Source organism: Phoca vitulina, unplaced genomic scaffold, assembly GCF_004348235.1.
Source record: "Phoca vitulina isolate PV1807 unplaced genomic scaffold, GSC_HSeal_1.0 scaffold8, whole genome shotgun sequence".
Taxonomy (NCBI): Eukaryota; Metazoa; Chordata; class Mammalia; order Carnivora; family Phocidae; genus Phoca; species Phoca vitulina.
This window is the reverse complement of record NW_022589711.1, coordinates 52942646-52969631: the sequence shown is the minus strand read 5'-3', so window position 1 is coordinate 52969631 and position 26986 is coordinate 52942646. Positions and strand designations below refer to the sequence as shown.

The following is a 26986-nucleotide window of genomic DNA, read 5'->3' as shown; positions in this document are numbered from 1 at the left end:
ATAATGGTGTTAATAATAATTGCCTATTATCTAAGAGTATTGTTGTATCCACAAGAGAACAGTTACTATAGCAGTAATATAAAGTAGGTAAAGACTTGTAAGTTTTGAAGTGCTATATGCTGACAGGTCATTAAATCATTCTATGTTTAGGTACTGCGTATGCATGAGAGAGAAAGAGAGAGAGAGAATTAAGGATATATATGTCAGTTGGTCTTCTAGTGTGATTTCTGGTGTCCCAGCATTTCCATGTCCCTAAACTGATAAAGTTAGTGATTTGAACTGCCAGAATTTCGCAGACAGGATCCTGTAGTTAATGTAATCAATGGGGGGGATCTTAATGGGGAAAGGGTGTAACGGGCAGAGGTATCAAATGGCAAAGATATTCCATCAGGCTCAGCAAATGGTGTGGCTGTAAAAACCGTTTTTGAAATACAGCCAACAAGACTAATTGAAGTTCTAGCCCTATAAAATAAAGCTAATGTGCTTTCCTCAAAGAGGGGTCTGTAAAGCTCTTGTCTGTTGTAGAAGGCTCAACTACAGCAAGTACGTAGATGCAATGTGCCCTAGGCATGGAATGCATCCGAAATCTAGGCAAACCAGAGTGACATGAGGAGTTCTACAGAGGTCAGAGGTAGCTAGCGTTCAGTCTTCTAACCCAGAAGATCACATGAAATGGAAGTGTAGTTTTCTGGAGTTCACTTCAAGATAAATACAAATGAAAATATGAGGAAGCTTGTGAATGCAGTTCTCACACTTCTGAATTTCATTACAGGGATGATTTATACAGATGACGAATGCAGTAGAAAAGGAAGAACCCAGCTAAGAGAAATGCTTTGCATCTCTTAGATCTGTCTGCATGTCTACAAAATTGGTATGATAATAAAAACAATATTGTTAGAAAAAATAAACAGAAAGGGATTATCAAAATATTCTTACACTGCAAAACACACAAAAAATGTAAGGAAGAAGACTTGTGTTTCTACCTAGCATATAGAAAGCTGCATGACAATGTCACTTTCACAAAATCATGCAAAACCAGAACTTTTTTCAGTGCATCAGGAAGCTGAGATCAACAGACAACCGGGGGTAGAAATTTCAAATGGTTACAGCCCCACCGAAGGGAGAGAGGATACACAGATCGTTTGACCTTTGGTAGAACACCTAAGGAAGAGGTCACCATAAAAGTGGTTAAGAAAAAAAAACAATTGATATTTTAATATTTTTAAGTAAATATGAAATAAAATATGAAATCTGAAATATGAAATAAATATGAAAGTAAATATGAAATGAAAAATGAAATCTACATGAAAATTTAGATTTCTTGGAAACTCAAGACATAGTGAAATCCTCATTCATTTGCTAGGGCTAGGACATGCTAAAATTAAAAACACACGATATCGGGGACTGTATTCAGCATAGGAAACAGTAAGTGAATTTGAAGCTAGATCAATAGAAAATATTTTTACTGAAATACAAAGAAAAAGAGTTTAAAAAAAAAATCAGACCTTCCAGGAGATAGGGGACAATGTCAAAGGATCTAATATACATGTACTTGGAATAACAGAAGAAAAAAAGAGAATGGGACAAAAGAAATATTTGAAGAGATAATGGCCAACTTTCTCCCTAAATTAATGAAAGAAGACAACCAGAAACTCGGAGACCTTCAGGATAAATATAAATAAAATAAATATAAATAAAAATAAGCTAAAACTAAACACATCATAGACAAACAGATGATAGCCCACTTCCCCTCAGAGACTATACAATCCAAAAGAAAATAGAACATGCACATTAAAGTACTGAAAAAAGAAAAGCTACCACCTCAGAATTCTATCCTGAGCAATAATAAAATTTAAAAATAAAGATAAATTAAGCACTTCCTTGGACAAAATGCTATAAGAAATGTTAAAGGAAGTTCTTCGAGCAAAAGGAAAATGGTACTACATGGAATTGTAAATCTAAACACACACACAGAACAGCATCAACAATGGTAAATGTAGTGAATATGAATTTTTAAACATTTTAAAAATCATTAAAAACAATTAACTGTACAAAACAAAAAGAGGAAAAAAAATGTGAGGTTTATAACAGGTAAAATTAAGATGCATGACTGTAATACCATAAAGGATGAGAGAGATAAAGTGGAAGGCTACTGTTGAAAGATTGTTACATTACATATAAAGTGGAAAAATATTTGAGGAAGACTGTGGCAACATAATGATGCGTATTGTAAACCTGTAGCAACAATGTAAATAATAAACAAGAGGTATAAATAATAATCCAAAATAAGGCAGAGTGAGAGGAAACAGGGAACAGATGAGACAAAAGTAAATAATTTTAAAGACTGTGGTTTTAAATACATCAATAACTACATTAAATGCAATGATCAAAACATACCAATCAAAATTTAGAGATTGTCAGAGTGTCAGATGGGATAGATTGACTAGAAGTGGAAGAATGTGGGGAAAATATATACCATGTCATCAATAATCAAAAGAAAGCTATAGCGAATTTATTAATATCAGACAACGTAAACTTCTGAACAAAGAGTTTTGCTAGGGATACAAAGGTAAATTACATAATGATAAAGGGATATAAAAGGCTTAAACATGAAAAGCAAAAGCTGATAGAACTAAAAACAGAAATAGAGAAATTTTGGACTTGGAGATATCTGCAAGCCTTCCTCAGTAATGCGGAGAACAAGCAGATAAAAATCATTGAAAGTATAGATTTGAACATTATCAGCCAATTTAGCTGAGATTTATAGAATATTCCACCCAATAATAATAGAATACACATTCTTTTTAAAGCACACATGAAACTTCACCAGGGCAGACAACTATATTTTTGGCCATAAGACAAATCTTGACAAATTCATAGGAATTAAAATAATACAAAGTATGTTTCCTTAATACAAAACAAACTAGCAATCGATAACAAAAAAAAATATGGAAATCAAATATTTGGAAATTGACATATATTCTAAATAACCAATAGTCAAAAATTTTAAAGAAAATTAGAAAATATTCCAAATTAAGTAAAACATGAAAACAGAGCATATCAAAATGTATAGGATATAATTAGAGCAGTGCCCAGAGGAAAATATATTGTACCACATGCCTATATTAGAAGAGAATAAGTATCTGTATTCAATAATCTAAGCATCCATATTAAGAAAATTGAAAAAGATGAACAAATTAAACACAAATCAGGAAAAGGGAAGAAAACAATACAAAGTAGCAATCATTAAAATAAAATGAACAAATGCTGATTCTTTTAATAGATAAATAAAATTTATAGAATTTTAGAATCACTGATTTTTAAAAAGACTGAAAAACATAAAAATAAAAATAAAAAGACTGAAGAAAAAGAATACCAGAATTAGAAATCAAATAGGGGGACATCACCACAGATTGCACAAATATCAAAAGGAAAAAAGAAAGTGGTATAAATAACTTTAATAATTTAATGAAACGATTTCCCCTCTTCATTTTTCCCAGATATACTTCCAAATATTCCATATTTCCATATTATTTGAAAGATGAAAGCTATGAAAGTGCACTCAGGAAAATTAGCTAGAATGATTAGTCCTATACCTATTAAAGAATCTGAAGTTTTAGTTAAAAACCTTATCTACTGGCACAGATAACCTCACTTGGTGAATTCTACCAAATATTTCAGGAGGAAATAATACAAATTTCACACAAATTCTCCCAGCAAACAGAAAAGGGTTGTTATTGACTGAATGTCTGTGTCCCTGCAAAATTCATGTATTGAAATCTTAACCCACAATGTGATGGTATTTGGAGGTGGAGTCTTTGGGAGGTGATTAGGCCATGCAAGTGGAGCCCTCATGAATGGAATATTGCTTTTATCAAGGAGCTTCCAGAGAGCTCTCTCACTCTCCCTGTCATATGAGGACACATTAAGAACACCACAATTTATGAACCAGAAATTAGGTACCCACCAGACACCAAGTCTGCAGACGCCTTGATCTTGGATTTCCCAGAACATGGGAACTAAATGTTTGTTGGTTAAGCCACCTAGTCTATGGTATCTGTGTTATAGCAGTCTGAATGGACTAAGGCAAGCATGTAGTTCTTTCCAATCATTTTATGAGATCTGTTACCAAAACTTGAAAAATATATTTTAAAGAGGTAAAAGACCTATATCCCTCATTCATAAAGATCCTTAAAAAGTAGTATCACTTCAAATCCAGCAATATAGAAAAGGTTAATATGTCATGACCAAGTGAAATTTATGTCGGGAGGGCAAGGTTATAATTCACTAGGGAGTAAGAGGTTGAAGGTGGGTAAAACTGGTAAAGGGGGTCAAGAGGTACAAACTCCTAGCTATAAAATAAATAAGTTATGGGGATGTAATGTACAGCATGGAGACTATAGTTAATAGTACTGTACTGCATATTTAGAAGTTGCCAAGAAAGTAACTCTTGGAAAATTTTCTTCATAAGAAAAATAATTATGATTCTGTGTGGAGATCAATGATAACTAGACTTATTGTGGTAATCATTTCATAGTGTACACAAATATCAAATCATTACATTGCACACTTGAAACTAATACAATATTATATGTCAATTATACATCAACAAAAAAATTAAACATGAATAAATTTAACAAAATATGTGCAGGATTTATATGCTTTTTAAAATAAAAAAAATTGTCAAGGGAAATCAAAGATCTACATAAAAGGAGAATATACTATTGTTTACAGGTCGAAGATTTAATACTGTTACGATGTCACATTTCCCCAAATTGATCTATAAATTCAATGAAATCCTAACAAAATCCCAGCAAGTTGTTTTGCTGATACAAATTGATAAGCTGATCCTAAATTTTTGTGGCAATGGAAAAACCTAGAATAGACAAAAGAATTTTGAAACACTTCTAGAAAGAAACATAGAAAATTTTTTGCAAACTTGAGTGAGGGAATGATTTCTTAGGGCACAAAAAGCATGCTCCATTAAAAAAAATGGCTAATTGGACTTAATCAAATTAAAAATACCTACTCTGTGGAAGAGAATGTTATGACAATGAAAAGACAAGTCACAGAGTGAAAAAAAATTACAAAACAAATCTTATGAAATTCTTGTGTCCAGATACATCAAGAACTCTCACAACTGAATATTAAGCAAAAGATTCGAACAGACACTTCACCAAAAATATATGAATGGGAAATAAGTACATGAAAAGATTCTCAGCACCATTAGTCATTAAGAAAATACAAATTAAAACACTTATTAGAATGGCTAAATTTTTTGAAAATGCAATGAATGTCAAATGGTAGCAAGGATGCTGAGCAACTGGAACTCTCATACATATCTGGTAAGAATGAAAAATGGTAGAACCACTTTGGAAATCAGGTTAGCTATCTCCTATGAAGTTAAACATACACTTACAACATGATTTAGGAATCCTGTATCTGTATTTGTCCAGGTGAAAAGAAAACGTTAAGTATCAACTCAAGGACTTCTACATTAATGTTCATGGCAACTTTATTCATAATCACCCCAAAGTGGAAACTACCCAAATTTTCACCAACTCATGAATGAATGCGTAAATTGTGGTACATCCATCCAATAGCACACTCTCATTAAAAAGAAACAGAGTGTTGATACATTTAGCAACATGGATAAATCACAGAAGCTTTATTCTAAGTGAAATAAGCCAGACACCAATGACTACATACTGTATAATTTCCTACAGCCTCCTGGAAAAAGCAAAATTACAGGGACAGAATCAAATCGGTGGTTACCAGGACCTGGGGGTTGGGTAGGGGTTTGACCATAAATAGGCATAAAGGAAATTTGGTGGGGGGCATATAGACAAAGTCTATATCTTGATTTTAGTGGAGGTTACATAATGTTTACATTTGTCAAAACTCCTAAAACTGTACATTTTAAAAGGCCAGATTTTGTGTGTATACATTGCATCTCAATAAACTTGACTTGAAAAAAGATGTCAGGAAATATCAGATTTTAGTTCAGGTAAATCGTGGCATTTGCAGGCACGTTGGTCTTCACAAAGGATCTCATTTTTATGTCTTTTAACACAGCTTTGAGGTCAAATAGTTTGCTGGGTCTTTTATCTACCCGCATTCAATCCCTTTTCCAGTTGGGTTTGACCGAAAGTAAACATAATAGGAGATTATATTGAGAAAGCAAGTGAAATCTTGGTGTTTATTTCCTAAGTTCCCTCCCCTGTAGGTTGCTCTTGACTTGCTGTGTCCCTTGATGAAAGGTCACACTTCTGCCAAGCAACTTTGTCTACCCATATCCCTCTGTCTCTACTTACCTTTAATCCTTCAAGATTAAGGATACTTGGCTTTTATGGGTTCAGTGGTACTGTGCTATCCTCTCTGGTTCCTCTACACCCTGCCCACATTAAATTCCCCTCAAATGGTTCCATTTCAACGTGTCATCCCTTTACTATCACAATCCTGACTGATACAGAGAGCGAGGTTCAACTCAGGCCTGATTCCATCACTTTGTAGCTGTGAGCACTTGGGTTATGCATTTCACATATTTGAGCGTTGGTTTTTTCATCTTTTTTTAAATATGAATAATAATATCTCTTCAGCAAGGTTGTTATGCAGATTCAATAATGATATACTAGCGGAAAAGTTTTCATTAATGTTTTCTCCCTTTCTCATCTTAGTCTCTCCCTTCTATCACTGGATGTATATTCTCTTTCAACTTCTTCATATGCTCCTGTTTCTACCCTGTCTTTCAAGGTAACAGAAATTCTCTATCATGTATAAATGCGCAAGCAATTTACATAGGGGTATATAATGTGCAGAACCCTGTATAAATGGCTTAAATGTACCATGGTTATGTTCCTGGAATAAACTTGCTATTTCTACAGCTGCAGAACAGTTAAGTCAAACTTTTGAATTAGGTCAACAAAATCCACAAATAGGGTGGAATCTTTGGACTGTCTAAGCAGGGACAGATCTGGAATAAATCAGCCACAGATATCACTTGTCAGCATGCTGAGAGAGGCATTTCAAAAAAAGGGTAGAAGGTACGTCAAGAATATTGGCTTCTGGTAGCATTATGATGCATCCGTTAAATCTATATTGAAAGTTTTCCATCATGTGGATTCAAGCTAACATAATCGTTTTATGGCAGTAATGTCTAAACAAGGGTCCACAATTAGGCTGTATTTTTATCTTGACTTGTGAACTATCACTGCCAACTACTCAAATTTCAAGCTTGTTGAGACATATGTTATCCCTGGAAACCCTTCATAAAAAAAAAAAATGGAGTATTTTACTGTCCCACCAATTCAGTGTGCCCTGGTCAGTTCCCCATCTAGATCCAAATTAACCATGTAATAGTTTCTACACTAGTGACTTGTGTTTTAAATGACTTTTAAAGCAAAACCAAAAAGAACAAATTTACTTCTATTTGTGCAAAACATGATCTGGCTTGGATTCTTTTTCTAGCTTTTTAAATAGTGAGACAGGCTGAAGCTGTGGGACAAGAACTGGATATAGAATTAAGATATGTATTTGAAATCTGGTTCTGCTACTACTTCCTAGCTGTGTGGCCTCATAAAGTCACTTAATGTATCTAGCCTCAGTTTCCTCATCTGTCAAACGGAGACCTAGTGGTGAATCAAATGAGCTAATAATGATCTAACAGCATAATACCTCTAGGACTTAATAACTTATTTTTTTACAGTCTGCGTGTGTAAGGTTCAGATGTGATTAGTAGGAAATGGGAACGAAGAAAATTTTCAGACAGAGGCAGGAATGTTTTGGTGAAAAGGAAATTAAAATACTGGAGAGCAGAGAAAGATAAGAATGATTACAACGTCTGCATTTATAGCCCACATGTCACAGTTCAGTATTTATAGGTTTGTTAGTGACAGCCTTCCCAGTATAGCAATGTTAATCCTGAAGTTGCTGTCTGTTCACTGGCACAGTGCTTGCTGTGCACCTGACCGAGGCTGAAACTACTCACCATTTCCATAGATGATCATTGCATTTAAGGGTCCAAAATATACACCAATAAATCAGTTTGGGTTTCTGATTATAATCTCCCTAAATCTTACTTTGAAATACCTTAGTGAGTTTCTTTTTAACAAATCTGAGTGCATTTTTGTTTCCCAAAAATGATTTGTAATTATCCGAGCTAGACTAAAACCTCAGGGAGAAGTGATGGGTCTAAGGCTGAACACAATACTAAATGTATACTTAAATTTTCCGGAGCCCAAGCTGCTGTTGCTACTTAAATACCATGATCAAAGTAATAGATAAAATAAATATGGAGAAGAGTAGGAGAGGGTAAGAGAGAGACTGAGAGAAAGAGAATAAGAGAGAGTGGGGGGGGGAGAGATGGAAGAGAGGCTTGGGAAAATGTTCAGTGGAAAATCTAGAAATGATGTAAGAGAAAGCAAAGGCAGGGATTGGAGTAAGGGGTGTATAACTGAGACTATAAAAACTCAGAGAGAAAACTCACCACCGGGGCTGGGTTTGGGAGAAACTGCACAGACAGGACTCTAAAGTTAGAATCTCCTGCTTTTTCACAAGGTAAGTTAAATATAAAAGCTATGAGAAAAATTTAGAGTTTTTTTCCTTTGAGTTACTTTTTTTTTATTTTCACATACTTCTTAAATGTTTTGATTATATCTTGATTTTGAACGTTTTTTGGTGATATTTCCCTCTCTAAAATGAGTAGAAAATCTAAGAAGATATTTTTGCAATACAAAATTAAGGTGGAGCTAATTGTTCAGACATTTCATATTTATTAGATTATTTGTTGCTTTTGTTTCCCGTTTCAAAACAAAGAGAGAGACAATTCAAGATGATGATTCTCTGTATATGTTACTAGTATTAATTTTGCTTTCATCGAAGATGTCCAATTTAGTAAATGTTTAAGTGTATAAAAGTGGTCTACTTTTAAAAGCCTAGGTAGAAAAGAAAGGTTTTCTCTTATCTTTATTTCTATCAAAGTTGGAGCTTAAGAAATATCCCTAAATTAATCAAATTCTAAAGTCAGTATTCTATATTCATCGAACCTAGAGTATCCTCTGTTTTTTCTTGTAAAACTCAAATATACAAGTATGATATTAATAACAGTTTAAAGTAGACTTAAATCACTATTTTGTATTTTTGTATTCTTTTGTATTTGAAGTGCTCTTGCCATTAAATGATTGAATTAAGAGTTAATTTGAAACATACATTTGAATTATGTTTAAGAACAAATTTAAAACTTTGCTTCAGGTTTTGATCCATGGGAATAGTGTACACTCAGTAAATTCAGTTTTACAAATGCAAAATATTGGTCCTTCAAATTATAATGACAGCTGCTATAGGTTTAGGAATGTGATAGTTATTTGTTTCTAAGTTATCTTTCTAGAAATTAAATAATTTTAACAATAATTTATGATAATTTTAATGCCCATATAAGCTATAAAATGGATAAGTCTCCCCGAAAACATCAGGCACGGTGTGTGTTCTCTTTACTTTGGTACTGGTCTTCAGCACTCTCCCAGAATTTTTCTAAGGAAACTCTCCCATGGATATGAATTCAAGTCTCCTCTTCGTAAATGAATTGCACTGTGGTGTCACTCAATAAGGTATTTAAAGTTGACATTTGTTTCTCTCCCTTATTTCTCAGAGTTTTGAATTGATTCCTATATAATGAGTCATGGACAGTAGAGAAGCAAATATGTTTAGTAGACTAGATTTAGGGTCCTCAAGACTACAATTTTAACTTCTTATTCAAATACTTTCAATGATTTGAACCTTTGATTAATAAAATTAGACTAATTGAACTTGTACCAAAGGAATAGAACTCAAAGTAAGCGGTCCCAAAATATTGTCCCAACTCTGTCACTATGTAGTTTATAACTTCAGGCAAATCTTAAGCACAGAGTAGGGCTCAATAATATCCTGTTATTATGGAAAGAGACAAAACAACTGGAAGTACCAGGGATACTGAGTGGGAGAATGAGCAAGGGAAGTTCCCACATCAGCCAGTTTTCCTATATTAGAGAATGAAGACTCAGTTTCACACTATCTTGGGGTTAATCTTTACATATCACCTAATTTAATCTTCTTGCCTATATTTCATCTACTGACATCCCTACCTACCAGACAACCTTTGCTTAGAGACTTTGGCGCCCTCAGAGGAACACAAGTTTTGGGGTCAGGAAACCAGACTTCTAATCCCAATCCTGACTTCAGCACCTTTCACTCAGCCTTCATTCTCCCCTGGAGACCGGGAAGTAATAAAAGATGAGCCCCAAGTTCCCTCCTAGCCCTGGGCACCTCTCTACACAGGCCAACTCCCCTGTACTTGAGATGTCTCTGATTTAGAGGTCTCTTTTAACTGAGCCCTCCCTCTTCTTTGCCAGATAGTTCTCAGGGTACCTCTCCAGAGCAGTGGTTAGGATCACCTGCCAGTAATTGCCCGGTGCCTTGGTTGGCTTGAACTGGCTGTTGCCCAGCCTTACCCTTATCAATGTCCCACCAGCTCAGGCCTCAGCACTAGGCTGCTCCCACAGGAACAGTTCCTCCACCATGCCTCACCCTGCTCCCTCCTCTTCTTTGTCCTTCTTAAATCTCTCCTTCATCTCCATCCCCTTGGCCAGCTTAACTGTCTCTGAGCCTCACTCTCTCCATCTGTTGAGAGTGTTAAATTTGACAGTTTCCAATGAACATCCCCTCCCTTTCTAAAATTCTATGTTCCCATGACGCATAAGGCTGTAGCCATGTGGAAAATGCAATTTTATTTATTTATTTTTTAAGATTTTATTTATATTTGACAGAGAGCACACACACAAGCAAGGGAAGATGCAGGCAGAGGGAGAAGCAGACTCCCCGCAGAGCAGGGAGCCCGATGTGGGGCTCCATCCCAGGACCCTGGGATCATGACCTAAGCCAAAGGCAAATGCTTAACCGACTGAGCCACCCAGGCGCCCCTAAGAAAATGCACTTTTAAAATATCATCCATGCCACCAATGGCAACTTTGCTGTTGACCCACCAAGTCAGAGCTGTGGTTCCCATGGGACCACTTTGGTGGTTGCATTTCCCTGTAAGCTCTGACTTTTCTATCCACACCAGGGCTCCATGAGGCATGCTCTCTTCCTCTGCCTTCTCTATAGTCCATCCCTTCCCAGCTCTTCCGATGCTGTGTAAGGTCTAGTTCCAGTGACGAGATCCTTCATTCCCATAATGCCCATGGTGGTTCTGCTTTCGTGGCACAGCTGATTATGCTACGCTATACTGTCAATATCACAAAAACTCTGTGAAAATCATGATCCTAACAACATAGAAAATTTTTTAAAAAACAATCAATAAAGATATCTTATGAACTAAAAAATATAATATGTATCATATAAAATTATATTAAAATTCAATTAAAAATTCACTTTTATTACTAGAATTAGACTTGAATAATTATGTTTTGAGTATAACTGAGATTAATTCCCTTTGTTTTCTTCCCATTACGATATTCTGGTGTATGTTAATATTTTCATAGTAATATTTTATAGAAATATTATGGCTGAAATTAATGATAATGCATAATATACTGTAACACCAAATGTTGGAGTGGTTGCCACTTGTAACTCTGGTGAGATGTCTTCCCTCACTCAATATTATTTTATTATAATTTATTTTCTATCACTTTGTCATAATTCTAGATTTCAAGTGATTTTGTTCCTTAAAATGAACAAGGATAAAAAAATATTTTTCATAACATAAAAAAGTAGTATGACATATTTTGTTAAGTTGCCAGATTTAGAAGGAAATATCAGGAGAATGATAGCTATTATTTGCATAATTAATTTGTGTTAGTCACTTGTATTATTCATAATCCTTATAATAAACCACAAAGTAAACCTTTGCCCCATATTCCTGATGAAAATATTAAAACGGAGAGGCTAGGTAGCATGCCCGGTCAGTAGTCATATCCATATCTGTATAACCTAAAGACTGACCTCTTTCTAGTAATTGACTTCGTTGTATTAGAGAGTATACATGTGGGACGGGTGGGCGGCTCAGCTGGTTGAGTGTCTGCCTAGGGCTCAGATCATGATCCCAGGGTCTTGGAATCGAGCCCTGCATCAGGTTCCCTGCTCAGCAGGGATCCTGCTTCTCCCTCTGCCTGCCCCTCCCTCTGCTTCTGCACTCTCTCTCTCTTTCTGACAAATAAAAATAAAATATCTTAAAAAAAAAAAAGTATACATGCAGTACAGGGAGTTAGGATACCAGTATTCTAAAGTAACTCAGCTTATCTCAGTACATTTATTTTTAAAAAGTACAATTATAATATTTTTCATGTAGATCTAGCATGATTGATGTGGTGATAAAAGGAGATAAATTAATTTCAAAATAATAATGTACTATGCAAATGTTTAAAAATGGTTACTTACAACAATTGTACTTGAAAGAAATAGAAGCATTCCAGGAAGAGTCTGGTGTTGCAGTAAGAAATCCCGGGGCAGGGCAAGTGGTTGAGGGGTCTCCACGTTGACCAGGCTGTGAGCAACTGGAGGACAGGGAGGGTGTCTTACTCACTTTTATATTCCTGGTGCTTGATATATAGTATCTGCCTAATAAGTGCATCCTTTTGAGTATGATAAAATTCATATTTTTGGCCCTTCATGTACATTTTAGACAGTATTTTTATTTGATTATATTGGCTAGTTTAATGTAATTAAAATGTAAGTTAATATTCTTACTAAATATTATATGTAGGTACAAAATGGGGTGAAAGGTAAAGGAGGTGGTAACATTCCACAATATCCTGAGGTTTATCTGTGCCATCTTTAATTGCATTTATCCTTTGAAATCCTTTTTATGCCAGATGAAAATTCTCCATGTTTCAAATGGCCAAGCAGCACATTTATGCACAATGCTACCAGCTTTTCCCTATCCATAATTTTAAAGATTCTTGTTTTTCTCATTATAAAGCATTAGAATTAAACCACAAATCCCCTTACCAGAATTGTATACAATCATACACTAAAGTTTTTTCTATTTCCAGGTGACATCGTTTTATTTCAAGAAACTTGCATTAATTCAGGGATCTAAGCACAAATTAATGTTCAATAAGGAGAAATCTTTAACTCTACTGGGATAATTATTGGAGAATATTGATTCATGTTGCTTTCATTAGAATGAGAATCTGAAATGTGAAACATTAATGGACTTACTGGGATTCTGGCATGAACTTTATCACATATCACTGTGGTTGTACAACTTGGGCAAATCTCTTCCCTTCTCTAAGCCTTGGTTTCCGTATCAATAAAGCTGGAATGTTAATATCTGCTCGGCATTCCTATTTACCTCCCACATAAGGCTGCTTCATTCATATATTCATTCATTCAGCACATCATGTTGACTCTAAATACTTTGTTAAATATATTTACCTGGGCTTTTTAGTAATGCAATTTTCCTTTAAAGTGTCATTGTAGATTTCCTTCTTAAATTTTTGCAACAAAGAGACTAGTAGTATGATTGAAAATTCCAACCAAGCAAAAAAGAGATTTAACAACAAAATTTTTGAAATTTTCGAAGGCAATAGTGTCTAAAATAGAATGAAAAGGGTGCCAAATAGAATAAAATCAATTAACACATGTATAGAAGTAAATTCATTCTTCCTGATTCATAGCATTCAGGGAAAGTCCTTTAAAAAGGCAGGTGCTTGCCACATGAAGAACACGTCATTCTTAAACATTTTACTTTATAATCAGTTTGTTTTGGAGACGGAAAAATGTTTTAGACTTTTACAAATCAGTTATACTTGAAGGAGCATGAAACTGAGAGTCTGAAAATCAAGTTGTTTTTCTGGCTCTTCTAACTGGCTCTGTGATTTTGGAAAACGTGCTATTGCTGACTGAAGAGCAATGAGAAATGAGAAAGAACATGTTCCCAATATTTTAATTAAAACAAAAAAAATGGGAAGTGTTAAACTGCTGTCTCAATTTGGACCTTTCTTTTAGAATCATACTCAAAACATAAAGCAAAATACCCACCACACAATTTACTAAAAATAACAAATTTTACAAAGAGAATTTCAAATAAATGTCTCAGCAACACAAGCATTTTTCTCTGATGTATTTTTGTGAGGATGACATAGATGACATATATATATTAATTGACAGAAGCTACAACTTGGAATTCAAACTGCTTTGGGGTGAAGATCTTCAGTGATTTTAAGTCTTTTATTTATGAGGATCTGAAAGCAATTCCCCACTCCTAAAGTTCTAAGTGCCACAGCTACACTGAGTTCTCTTGTTTGTGGGGCCAAATTCACCAGAGGCAGGGGAATTGAAGCTCCAGGAAGGAAGAGACCCCAAACTCAACTGGTCCGAGTCTCTGCCTTCCAGCAGACCTGGCTACTTCACTCTTCAAAGAAAACTGGTAGCAACCTTCTTACCACTCTGTTCAAATATTGCCACTCGTTGAAATATCAAAATTATCTGTATAATGTCAAACTGTAATATATCTCTTGGTTGTTTAACATAAATGTTGCAGCTCTTGATTGTTTAAAATAAGTGTTGCAGATTGTCTTTATCAATGCCCCCAAATTTTCAGTTCCCTATCTAGTTTTTGAGTATAAGCTTTATGTTCCCTGGAAGGATTTGGCTTCAAAGATCTGCCTTCAGCTCAATTATAATCCCCTTGATACCATGTAATTAATCTTTTCACAGTATCTTATAGGTTACAAAACTTTTTATGTACAATTTAAAGTTCCCATTGAAAAGTTTTTACCTATCATAAAATAAGAATAAAACTGATAGGGTGTTTTTTTTCATAAATAATTATATCTTTATACATTTTCAGTAAATAATATCAAATATAAGATTAAATACACGGGGCGCCTGGGTGGCTCAGTCGTTAAGCGTCTGCCTTCAGCTCAGGTCATGATCCCAGGGTCCTGGGATCGAGTCCCGCATCGGGCTGCCTGCTCAGCGGGGAGTATGCTTCTCCCTCTCCCACTCTCCCCTGGTTGTGTTCCCTCTCTTGCTGTCTCTCTCTCTGTCAAATAAATAAATAAATAATCTTTAAAAAAAAGATTAAATACACTTATTGCTCTTATTTGGCAATCCTAAACCAAATCCATAATGTTTAGGCTACTTGTAAATTAATTAAATAACTTTCAATTAACTAAAATTGAAATGTTGTAAATTCATAAAGTGAGTTTTATTAGACAATTTTGATAACTTAAGCATCTTGTTCAGGGTCACCAAACCAATAAATAGCACAGCAAAGACAATTTTCTCTACCCTTCAAATCTAATTCTGAGCTTTTTCCTCACCATCGCAGAAATATTTTCCTGATGTTGTTGAATACCTATTTATTGACTAAGAGAGTTATATTTTTAAAATACTGAGCATAATGACTTAAACATGACAAAAAAACAAAGTAAAAAAAAAAACAAGTAAGCATTTGAAATAACCATATGTCGTCCATTCTGATGCACATTTTAACATCTTGGAAATTGGAATGAGTCTTATACTTGATAGCATGTCAAGTATAAATCGTAGCATTTTTTTCTTTTAAAATACACATATAAAATGAGATCTCTTACTATAAATGACATCTTAAAATGAAAGATTTGGAGGCCCTCCTTTTCCAGCTGGAAATGTTTTAAATTCAAGAGGAATGTGTTTATGTCCAAACCTAGATGCAATCTTATGCACAGACTGGCTGACTTGAGGGACAGCAGAAGGCCTTACTAGCTAAACTTGCACCAACTATTATCATTACCTACGATGTCTGCACTTACACCAGAAAAGAGCCAGCAGACTTTTAAAAAGCCAACAGACTTTTAAAAAGCTACAAGCAACATTAGTGTTCATTTAGACCAAGCCCATTTCACTCGGCCTAGAGAGGAAAGGGTTTGTCCAAGCAATATGGTCAAGCCAAGGCAGGGACTGAGTCTCCCCAGATCTGGAGCAGGTCTTTTTCTGTTCCAGTGAGCCACACAGACTTTGTGTTAAGCATTGTCCCTTTTAGGTCCTCTTTTGAAATAAAAAATGATAGCCACTCTGTTATCGACTCTTCCTGAAGCCTTCCTTTGTTAACAAAAGGACCTGGGTGACTATAACTTATGGAGCAAGGTACAGGGCACACTGAACTTACTCTGTTTCACAGAATTACTCAGGGCCAAGCTGACTCACCAATTGCTTAGAAGCCCACCATCGCTTTCTAAGAAGATAGTGAGCAGCGCAGTGGGTAGGCGCACACAGTTATTTCATAGTGTCAGAACTAGGGACCCTTTACAACATGTCTTATTAAATCTCACTTAAAAAAATATAAAAGTTTAATTAGTTTGTAAGTTCTTTATCCTTTATCTTTAAGCCCTTTGTTTTTAGCTTTTGTTGAAAATAAGGGTGCAGTAAAGTCTACTTTGAGTATTTCCAATCAAGTAACTAGGGTAAATTAAAAATGCCCAAAATTACCAAGGTTCACACCCAAACTCAGTACTCTTGAGACTTTCTAATAGATCTACTATCCATAAGTCAGACATTAATGATAAAGTCTCAAGTTGAAGAGAAATTTTCTTAATCACGAAAGTAGTGTGTTTTTCTTCAACACCACCCTCAAAATAGATAGTTTAAAAGTGTGATTAAAAAAATGCTTATGATCAGATATTGGCTCACATTGTTTTTCTTTTCAGCTTACCCTCTCACTCTAACACCTCCCCTCATTCCTGTTTGCTTTCTCTTTTAGATCTGTGGTTCCTGTTTGCTTTCTCTTTTAGATCTGTGGTTCTCGATCTTTTCTTTTTTTCCATCCCAGCCCACAGGAGAGATTTTTTTTTTTTAATAATAACAATGACTCATTACCTCACAGATTCTCAACAATGAAACATCTTTCCTCATTTTAACAGAATGCTCATTTAATTCTAGCCTAAATATAATTAAATAATTTCTTTGCTACTGTTCGTTCAGAGCCTTTAATATGTCAAAATGCACGCTCAATGTTCCTTTAGGGAATATACAATATATGTTGCTTCCCAAACTTAAATGACAAAACTTTACCCGCTTTCTCCCCCCCACCCCATCTTGCTCCCTCCATTGCCACTCCAGCTAAGTTTGAAGGATTCCTTTGGGATATAATTCTGACATGCGGAAAAGTCTTTAAAACAAAGGTTGAGAAGTTACACAATGTGAATGTTTGTTTATTCAGCAGTATTATTTAAAATGTGAAAATGCAAGAACATAGTAGACCAATTGGCTGACAATGAATGAAGTAAGCACCAAATTTTGTGAGGCAGATCCCACGCTCACTGTCTCTTTTGAAGCTCCTCACTAACCAGAGGAATATTATTCAAAAATCACTCAATCCAAATTACTGATGTCCTGAAAACATTGCAAACATCTCCACTCTGGTGTATCCCTACAATGAACATCCTTCAGCGTTCTTTCTGTGATTTGGAGTGTACATGGGGCCAACTAGATTTTAAATCATAGGCTATATTTATCCACTATCAACAAAATAGGGAAATGGAGCTGAACCTACTCTTTTCCTTCCCTCCCTATAATTTCCTCTGTTTCTAATTTTGTGGCAATCAAGTTTCGAGTTAATCAAATGTCTTTTGTGTGGCAGGTGCCAGGGTGTTTGTTTTCATTAGTGTACCAACTGCCATATTTAGGAACTTGGCCTTTTGGTTAACTGGCTACAAGCATGGGTTTAAACCATTAAATGTGTGTATTTAAACTCAGCATTTATTTTTACATCTCCCTATCCAAATAATCAGGATGTGGTTATCTGTAAGATGATACATTACGACTTTTTTCCTATATACACCCAAGCACAAAAATATATGCCTCAAACATAATCATCAATATTATAAATGCCCATCATCCTGTGCCATTTATAATAACCTGGTTTGTAAAATGTACATAAAAATAGTTAAAGGAAATCCGCATGGAAAGGCTTATAAAATTGGGCCATTTCACACTTTGTAACCTGTTTTTAACATGATAAAAAATGAGGAAGAAAAACATGACAACTGTAGTTTATCTTTGATTGAATGAGAGAGCTATTTAAAAAAAAAAAAAGATATGCCAGCAATATGAAATCATTTTTAAAAGAGTTAAAGTTTTGATATATCTTCCTTTACATTGAGGAAAGTTAGAGACACCAGCATAATCAGAAGGAAAAAAATATGATTCTGTGTCAGATATTCTAAAGAATAGGTAATGTGCTTTTTGTTGGTATTTTTATTAGATAACTGTTTCATTCTTTCTTGTTATTTTTCTACTGTCTCAATTTAGACTCATAGTCATGATTTATTGTTTTTTGATACTTACAAAAATACTCAGTTCAGATATCAATTTGTCAGAAAGAGAACACAGAATTTACTGCCCCCTTCCAGAAAGGGTGGAATATAGAGAAGTAACTAGTGAGTAACATTACAAGAGTTCAAAATATTTATTGGTGGCATACTGAAGAACTAGTTTAGACTACATAACATGAAAATTAAAATTATACTCGATAAATGTTATCAACAATGCTAAAATATGTTTATGCTTATTTTAAATGTTAATAGACATGGTTAACACAGATACTACCCTGTCTCTATAAAACACTTATTTGTCTATATTCTAGCTGCTAATCTTTATTGCTAAAATCTACACCGAGGTTTCACAGTAACAGTATTATAAGGAAGTGTCATAAAAAAATCTTGGGTCACACCAAAGCAAATGTAGTTACTAAAGAAATACTTAGTAATACCTCATCAGTGTTCTTTCACTTAAAATTATAAATATATTATGGGATAAAGAAGTTTACATGAATCAATTCAATCCTCTCAAAGTTCTTTTGAGGTGAGAATTACTCCTTGCTTCATGAATACTAAAAATAAAGCTCAAGTAGATTAAATGATGCACATCCAACATCACTAATGCTAAAGCCACAAGGAGACTCAAATCCAGTTCTTCAGATCCATCTAAGCATCCCATCCTTTTTGATCCCAGCAGCTTTCCAAATGATTTTTTATGGACATAAAAGTTTACTGAGACTTCTCATTCATAATGTATGACCTGGTTGGGCGGGTGGTTGGGGGAGACTTTTCCAATACCATGTACCAAGTGGTGAAGTCAGGCCCATTCTATTGTAACCCACAGCCTGTAATCTTCCCTAAACCAGGCAATGCCTCCCCTTTTCCAGCAGTCAAATTGACATCTAGAAGACACAGTATGGACCATAGATTAGCTTTAATTGTCTGTATAGTGGTTTTTTTAATGTAAAAAATCATAAATGTATAAATGATATATCTTTGTGATTGCTACACAGAATTAACAAATGTGCTATTTAGACATATTTGCTTTAAAATAGATAGATAGATGATGATAGATAGATAGATAGATAGATGATAGATAGATAGATGATAGATAGATAGATTAAAACTAAGTCCTGGGGTGCCTGGGTAGCTCAGTTGGTTAAGTGTCTCCTTCGGCTTAGGTCCATGATCCCAGGGTCCTGAGATTGAGCTCTGTCCTCAGCGGGGAGCCTGCTTCTCCCTCTCCCACTACCTGCCACTTCCCCTGCTTGTGCCTCTCTCTCTCTGTCAAATAAATAAATAAAATCTTTGAAAAAATGTAAGCAAACAAAACTAAGTCCCTATGTCTCCCCCACAATCTTATTTAATTCTCTCCCTCCACAGAGGCAATCATAGTCATGAATCAAGTTCCATTGGTCTATATTTTAATATGTGTATAGATTTCAAAATACATAAAATTGCTTTGTGTATCCACAATTTAGGTAAATGGTAGCACGTCTTATATATTGTTTTACAACTTCCCATTTCCCCCCAAAGTGGCTTCTTTGAAATCCATGCATGTAAATACACATAACATTTAAATCATTTGTTTTAATAGTAGATACAGATATATTTAAGTAATTTGTTCTAAGGCCATACTATGGATGTACCTCAATTGATAAACCCATTTCCTCCTGAGTAGAGTACTTGGATTGATTCCAGTTTTTACCACGATAAACAATGAGTCTATGAACTTTCAGATACATGTCTCCATAAAAACATGTAAGAGTTCTTTTGGAATACATACCAAGAGGTGAAATACATGGGTTATAGGTAGGACATGATCATTTTCAACTTTTCTGGATATTGTCCAGTTTTCTCCAAATGATTGGATTCATTTCCAACCCCACCAGCATCACTTGTGTTTTTCTGTTTCCAAGCACCACTCTAATATTTGCAATGTTCACTTTGTATTTTTGCCAATCTGATGTATGTCTCACTCTTTTTTTGCATTAAAGAAGTTGCATGTATTTTTGGATGATGTCTTTTTGGATGTTTATTTTCCATTAGGTTATTTCCTTTTCTATGAAATGCCCATTCATAACTTTGGTCCATTTTTTACTTAATTGTTAATTAATTGCTATTTTTAAAATTTTATTTATCAGTTTTTAAATATTTCAAATGCTAATCTCTCTTTTATATATTATGTTGAAAATATATTCCATTTTGCACCTTTTGAATCTTAAGAAATCCTTACATAACACAAGGGCATAAATATATTTGTCTATTGGATATGTGGTGTTTTGAATTTGTGAATTTAAATGTTTTTAGACACAGTGCATTTTCTCAGGTTCACACAGACCTCGCTGGACTTTATTTTCTAAAACCTGGCCAATTTCACACATTTCCCCTGGATATATGAGGTTATAATCCTTGGATTACATAGTCAAAGAATAAGATTACACAACTAGATTTCTCAGACTTCGGTTGGTTTGAATTATGATTATAGCTATACAACCCCAGCCTAGGTTTCCATGGAAATGAAGCCTTAATAGAATTCATTCCAGTAGACTGACAGCGTCTATTAAGTATTACTTAATTTTTGCAGAGAATCACTCCAGCACCTAGAAGCTGAAAAATTTGGTTTATCACCTGCATCTATCTAACAAGCTTTCCCGGAGCTTTTGTTTTCTATCTTTATATGCCAAAGTAATAAATGTTGACTTGATGTATGTGACCCTCAGATGCTGGACTGGAGATTGGCAAATACACATTTTATTCTGGCTGTGATGTTGATGCTGTGGAGTTCAGGAAAAGTACGCTCAGTGGATGTAGCAACAGAGGTAATGGAAACTAGCTTAAGGGACCATATTTTTTTTTATGAACATAAGCCAGTTCTACTTATCAGAAGCAGGTGCTGCTGACAAATAGAGAGATGCCTTGATAACACAAAATCGAGGAAATAGACATTTTTTTTCTATTGTCTTGACCTCAGTGTAGATTCAGAGAAGGCCAGTTATCTGAATGTCAAAAAATAAACTGGAATTAATAAAGATGTGTATTCCTTGAACAAAAAAGCACTAAGAGAAAATTCAATATCATTTCAGCCATATTTTTAATTAAATCAATTACATTAAGATGAAGTGCTTTTGTGTGAAATTTGAAGTTGTTACGTGTCAAAATTTGAGTCGCTTTGGCCAAACTTTGTATGACTATACAAATGTTTTCTTGCTGCCATGACTAAAGTACACAGAGAAATGTTTATTTGGCTCATTTGATCTTATTGGAAAGTGTTCTCTGTACTTTGTAAATAACAAGTGAGAATCTGAAATGCATCTTGCTGAAGGAAAAGTTTTACATGAGATCTACGATTTTTTTTTCCTTAGGATTAATTAAGAGTATCTTTAAAAAGGAACAAAACTCTATTTTATATGTGTGGCAGTTGGAAGAATGAAAACATATTTTTTGAAGGTTGCACTGAGAGATAATAAAAGATATCCTATCTTTGCCCTTTGAAAGTTTGTCTACTGCTCTCTGGAGTTTCTTTCTCATGATTATAGCATCCTTCCCTTCCCCAGTTTCTATGTTGTCAAGTTTATGTAAGAGAGTGATAGACGTTGAAATTTTAAGAGGAGTCTGTGGACATTGTGCAGTCTGCATTATAAATAACAAGAACCAGGAGAGATTTCTTATTTTCTTTTTACCAGATGAGAGCGTGTTTGCAATAATTAGCTTCTTGGCAGTATTCAGGATAGAAGAGAAAAGGGGGAGACAAGGGATAGAGAAGCAGGTTATGAGGTGATTAAGAGTGTATATACACTAAGCAGAGAAGAGGAGCTGATATAAGTCACTACTGATGGGAATCAGAAAGAGCAAGAGCAAAAGTTTTTCCAGGAAGAACTGACCAGACTTAGTGCAAATTTGGTTGGTTTAGGAAAGAGGAAGCTCAATAGCTTTGAGTCAAGGTATCAGACTACATGTATTTCACAAGAGAGTTGCTGGAGCCAATGATGAAAAGGCTTGGAAAATGCCACTCTTTCATTTTATTGGGGAAAATGAAGAACATAGAAAGAGAATGGAAGAAATCATCTAAGAAGAAAGAAAGGAAGTGAAGAAAAAGAGTCTTGACAAGACCAAGAGTCCAGCACAAGGAGAAATGTGACATACAGGGGGGCAGGAAGGAGGTCCCTGGAGCTAGTTTCTTCCCACAGGGGAATATTCTCACTTTCTTAGAAAAGAAGTAATATCCCCCAGACTCCACAATGACTAGAGACAGTTAATAGGAACACTTTTTAAAATGCTGTGATCGGGATTAGGAAAGGAAAAGACACCCACACTTTTATGTCTTGAATGCAGTGCAAAGTGGCAATATGCGTAACAAACTAGAAATTTTACACAGGAGGATAAAGTCATTGGGATAGTTCTGACTCACTGTAGACACTCATTAACATGTGGTAATACATCATATGGAAAGAGATAATAAGCTTCCTGAGAGCAGAGACTGGATTTTGTTCATTTTTTTATCCCTCAGGTCTAATGCAGAACCTGGTACATACTGGGTGTTTAATGGCTTGAATCAATAAGGTGTGAATGAATGGTGAAAAGATAGTGTGAGGTTTGCATTTTCAAAATTCATTCAATAAATATTCAGAAATTTACTGAGTACTAACTATGAGCAAAATACTGGCTTAAGTATTGAATAAAAGACTAATTAGAAATAGTTATTGCCCTCAGGTTACTCACAATCTAACAAGCAATACAAATTTACTGTACCAATCTAATACAAGGGAAAATGTAATGAGTACAATGAAGAAAGATAGATAAAGTGCTATGGGAATGATAAGGAAGGATGCAGCTCTTACTGGGAAAGAACCTAAAAGAATGATCAGTTAATATACTAAATTTTAGAGGCAGGCTTGTAGTTTTTCCTTTTTTCCTGTGTGTGTGTGTGTGTGTGTGTGTGTGTGTGTGTGAGTGTGTATTGTTTTAATTGTGTTTAGACATACCTCATCTCTATGCATTTTTGTCCCCATAAGTCTTTTTCTAGAGACATAAATCCATAAGAAATCAAGTTTCATGACAGGCAGGTCAGCTAAAGTTAGCAAAAGCCAAATGCAGATGATTATATATATTTCAGGTTTCTTTTTCTGAACAAATGGAATCACCTTTCTTGCCCTATAGGCTTTTGATTCTGGAGTCATAGATGTGCAGTCACCGCCCACAGTCAGGGAAGAGAAATCAGCTACTAATCTGGCAGCAAAACTCTTGCTTCTTGATGAACTTGTGTCTCTGGAGAATGATGTAATTGAAACAAAGAAGAAAAGGAGCTTCTCGGGTTTTGGGTCTCCCCTGGACAGACTCTCTGCTGGCTCTGTTGATCATAAAGGTAAACAGAGGTAAGTGAACTCTTGGAGGAGGAATATTTTTATTTTTTTAATTCTTCCACTCCAACTTCAGAAACAGAATTCCACATAAAAAAATATAATGAAAACTTTGTAGGTAAACATATTTGACAGTGTTTTAGCTAACTTGTGAGTTTAATAGTATGATTTTGGAAATAATGGTTTAGGAAGCAAAATGACTGCTACAGTATGCATTAATATTCTTGTCATATTTTCCTGAGGAAGCTTCCATTGCATGCAAATGTAAAATAGTTATTATAAGACATTACAGCATTGGGAGATGAAGGGGGGTGTGTGTATTATGGGATAAATGTTATGGCCACTTGAGTCTTCAATTTAACAGAGATAACCAGAACTCCATTTCTATTTTCACCTATGATACAGAGCTTTCCAGAATGTGTCAATGAGCCCACTCTCATATACCAAGAGGTAGTGAAGATCTCTTAGGACTTGGAGTCAGAAAACATGTGTTTAAATCAAATTTCTGATCATTTCTAGCTATATGACTTGTACAAGTATCTTACTTTCTGTGCTCCTCAGCTTATTTATCTGTAAAATGTGGATAATTACTTAATCTCCATAAAACTCAAATGAGTACTTTGTAAGCTGTTATTATAATAGAATTAGAGTAATTAAATCACCCTTTAATCATTGAGTGACTATCAGCAGTTGTTTCGATCTTGATTCATCTTCTACCTCCTCAGTCTTTGTTCCTGATGCCATACATTTCATATTAGCAATGTCACAAGAGACCACCCAATTGCCAAGGTCAGGAATCTGAGGAATTTACTAGGATTCCTTTTGCTTACTTTAAACATTCCATTTTTCATGAAATTCTTCAAATCCCATTTGCTTTGTATCTCAAATATCTCCAGAATATCTTTTCCCGTTAAGGCTTTCTTAATTCTGGCCTAAATTATCATTTTCATATTTGTTTTTTCCTCCAGTCTTTCTTCATTTCCACCTCTACCACCATCATTACCTCTTTAGCACCAATGTATCCTCTGCTCTGCTACCAGGGGGATCAATTAACACCAAAATCTTTTGGTGAAACGTTCCCATTGCTTACAAGACAAAAGAAAACTCCTCAGCAAACCCTACAAAGAATTTCAACATCTGGCACCCCATTTTGTCATGCACTTGCTTCCATGTCTTTGCCCCAGTCTCACCTGTTTACTTGGAGCTCTGGGACTTGTCATGTGTGTTCATAGTCCGATGTCTCTGCTGTGCTCTAGGACTCAGCATACAGGATGTGATTTGCTAGACTTCTCTTCTTCTTCTTCTTCCTTTTTTTTTACTAACACATAATGTATTATTTGTTTCAGTGGTACGAGTCTGTGATTCTCACTCTAACACAATTCACAGTGCTCACCATAGCACATACCCTCCCCAATGTCCATCATCCAGCCACCTCATCCCTCCCACCCCCCTCCACTCCAGCAACCCTCAGTTTGTTTCCTGAGATTAAGAGTCTCTTATGATTTGTCTCCCTCCCTGGTTTCATCTTGTTTCATCTTTCCCTCCCTTCCCCTATGATCCTCTGTCTTGTTTCTCAAATTTCTCAGATCAGTGAGATTATATGATACATGCCTTTCTCTGATTGACTTATTAGCCTAATACCCTCTTGTTCTAGCCACATCATTGCAAATGGCAAGATTTCATTTTTTGATGGCTCCATAATATTCCATTGTATATATATACCACATCTTCTTTATCCATTCATCTGTTGATGGACATATAGGCTCTTTCCATAGTTTGGCTATTGTGGACATTGCTGCTATAAACATCGGGGTGCATGGGCCCCTTTGGACCACTACATTTGTATCTTTGAGGTAAATACCCAGTAGTGCAATCCTGGGTCATAGGGTAGCTCTATTTTCAACTTTTTGAGGAACCTCCATATTGTTTTCCAGAGTGGCTGCACCAGCTTGCATTCCCACCAACAGTGTGGGAAGGCTCCCCTTTCTCCACATCCTGTCCAACATCGGTCATTTCCTGACTTAATTTTAGCCATTCTGACTGGTGTGAGGTGGTATCTCATTGAGGTTTTGATTTCGATTTCCCTGATGCCGAGTGATGTTGAGCACTTTTTCACTGTTGGCCATTTGCATGTCTTCTTTGCAGAAATGTCTGTTCATGTCTTCTGCCCATTTCTTGATTGGATTCTTTGTTCTTTGGGTGTTGAGTTTGGTAAGTTCTTTATAGATTTTGGATACTAGCCCTTTATCTGATATGTCATTTGCAAATATGTTCTCCCATTCTGTCAGTTGTCTTTTGGTTTTGTTGACTGTTTCTTTTGCTGTGAAAAGCTTTTTATCTTGATGAAGTCCCAATGTTTCATTTTTGCCCTTGCTTCCCTTGCCTTTGGCGATGTTTCTAGGAAGAAGTTGCTGCAGCTGAGGTCGAAGAGGTTGCTGTCTGTGTTCTCCTCAAGGATTTTGATGGATTCCTGTCTCACATTTAGGTCTTTCAACCATTTTGAGTCTATTTTTGTGTGTGGTGTAAGGAAATGGTCCAGTTTCATTCTTCTGCATGTGGCTGTCCAGTTTTCCCAACACCATTTGCTGAAGAGACTGTCTTTTTTCCATTGGACATTCTTTCCTGCTTTGTCGAAGATTACCTGACCATAGAGTTGAGGGTCCATTTCTGGGCTCTCTATTCTGCTCCATTGATGTATGTGTCTGTTTTTGTGCCAGTACCATCCTGTCTTGATGATTACAGCTTTGTAATAGAGTTTGAAGTCCAGAATTGTGATGCCACCAGCTTTGCTTTTCTTTTTCAACATTCCTCTGGCTATTCGGGGTCTTTTCTGGTTCCATACAAATTTTAAGATTATTTGTTCCATTTCTTTGAAAGAAGTTGATGGTATTTTGATAGGGATTACATTAAATGTGTAGATTGCTCTAGGTAGCATTGACATTTTCACAATATTTGTTCTTCCAACCCATGAGCATGGAACATTTTTCCATTTCTTTGTGTCTTTCTCAATTGCTTTCATGAGTATTCTATAGTTTTCTGAGTACAGATTTTTTGTTTCTTTGGTTATTCCTAGGTATCTTATGGTTTTGGATGCAATTGTAAATGGGATTGACTCCTTAATTTCTCTTTGTTCTGCCTTGTTGTTGGTGTATAGAAATGCAACAGATTTCCATGCACTGATTTTATATCCTGCCACTTTACTGAATTCCTGTGTGAGTTCTAGCAGTTTTAGGGTGGAGTCTTTTGGGTTTTCCACATAAAGTATCATATTATCTGCAAACAGTGAGAGTTTCACTTCTTCTTTGCCGATTCGGATGCCTTTTATTTCTTTTTGTTGTCTGATTGCTGTGG

The 26986-nt window shown here is 35.3% G+C and overlaps 1 protein-coding gene across 2 annotated transcripts in view; it reads left to right on the top strand.

The window, feature by feature from the left end:
• Nucleotides 1–787: 787 nt before the first annotated feature.
• Nucleotides 788–26986, top strand: part of OSTN (osteocrin) — a 53713-nt gene continuing 27514 nt past the window's right edge. Inside the window, exons 1-3 of one of the 2 annotated variants that reach the window (XM_032406161.1) lie at nucleotides 788–871; nucleotides 20999–21097; nucleotides 23436–23650. In XM_032406161.1, coding sequence (XP_032262052.1) covers nucleotides 857–871; nucleotides 20999–21097; nucleotides 23436–23650 — 329 coding nt within the window. In that variant the 5' untranslated portion in view covers nucleotides 788–856. Of the gene's footprint in view, nucleotides 872–8475; nucleotides 8557–20998; nucleotides 21098–23435; nucleotides 23651–26986 lie in introns of those variants that run through there. The other variant, XM_032406163.1, reaches the window with a different exon arrangement.